Raw genomic sequence first — 1,216 nt, forward strand, 5'->3', positions numbered from 1 at the left:
GGGGGGGGGAGGGGCCTTCCTACGCCCATGCTGCAGGCAGGCAAACTCTCCATGGGGGAGAGGACCAGACTGCACAGCAAGATACACAGCCTATGCACCAATTACTTACATTGTCCATATACATGGTGACCACGACAAAGAGCTGGCTAAGGCCCGGGGGGGCCATGGGCACGATGTCAAAGGTGCCATCAGAAAAAAAGAAGAAAGTGAGGTTCAGCCAGGCCACCACATTGGTAAACACCCACAGCAGGCTTTGGAAGCCGACCTGGCCAACCAGACCCTGGAACAAAAGCTCCTCGCCGGGCGGAGCGGGCTGGCCTTGTTCAGCGCGGGGCCGAGACCTCGCCAGGTGGTCGTGCTGGGGGCTCCTCAGCACCCTCTGCACCTCCTCCAGGGAGTGGGGCAAGTGCGGGCGGGATCCCCGACGCCGCTCGTACACCGCGCGCCTCAGCCTGTCGGCAGTGACGTTGGCCTGGATGTGATCGGGGGCCCTGCGAAGAAAGACAAGAATTATTTTCTAAGCTGAACATTTTCCCCGCTCCCGCCTCTGAAACACGAGACCACTTATTTGTGCCATGTGGAGGGCGATTGTGAGCAGAACACCTTGCGCGAAATAGAAAGCAGCTTCCGTGAGCAGATCAGAAATGTCGTATTATTTGGCGACTGGCTGAGCGCCTGCAAGGCCTGGGATAGGCCGGCCCGCTTGACACGCATGGACGATTGGAGTGCCTACCCACCAGGCGGCTCGCAGTCCTGTCTGTGGAATCTGAGACACGCCGCGTCGACCCCAATCGACCCAACCAACCTGGCTTGTTCGGGTAACAAAAGGCTCCTTGCGGTGGCAATAAGTATTGCAGTAGAAGACCCGTCGACGTACATGCGTTGCCCCCTCGACCGGCGCTGGCCAATGAGCGCTGTTAGCGCCATTTTGACTTATTAGAAAATGAAAACGCGGCCCGCTGCGTAGGACAGAGCATTGCTTCCGTCGCTCGCTTGGCGTTTCTATCCTCTGACGCGGCGCAGTTGGGAGTAGGAGAGGGGGGGGGGGCAGCTTGAGGCAGAAGGCCAACGCGACGACACAACCAGCCAAGGAGGGCCGGCCACGGATGGGCCCAAGCCTCGGCCCAAGCAGGTAAGGCCCCTCAGCCCCTCCTGCTCGCGTGTCCTCGCAGAACAGAGGCCGCGGACCCCGGGGCGAGGTGCAGGGTGCAGGCAT

At 60.6% G+C, this 1,216-nt stretch overlaps 1 protein-coding gene across 1 annotated transcript in view; it reads right to left on the bottom strand.

The window, feature by feature from the left end:
* The window catches only part of LOC127751580 (uncharacterized), a 3,294-nt gene extending 2,084 nt beyond the window's left edge, over positions 1-1,210 (bottom strand). The window contains exon 1 of the mRNA XM_052275322.1: positions 110-1,210. Coding sequence (XP_052131282.1) covers positions 110-166 — 57 coding nt within the window. The 5' untranslated portion in view covers positions 167-1,210. The remainder of the gene's footprint in view (positions 1-109) is intronic.
* Positions 1,211-1,216: the final 6 nt, after the last annotated feature.

Source organism: Frankliniella occidentalis, unplaced genomic scaffold (genome assembly GCF_000697945.3).
Source record: "Frankliniella occidentalis isolate FOCC.00 unplaced genomic scaffold, Focc_3.1 Scaffold573, whole genome shotgun sequence".
Classification (NCBI taxonomy): Eukaryota; Metazoa; Arthropoda; class Insecta; order Thysanoptera; family Thripidae; genus Frankliniella; species Frankliniella occidentalis.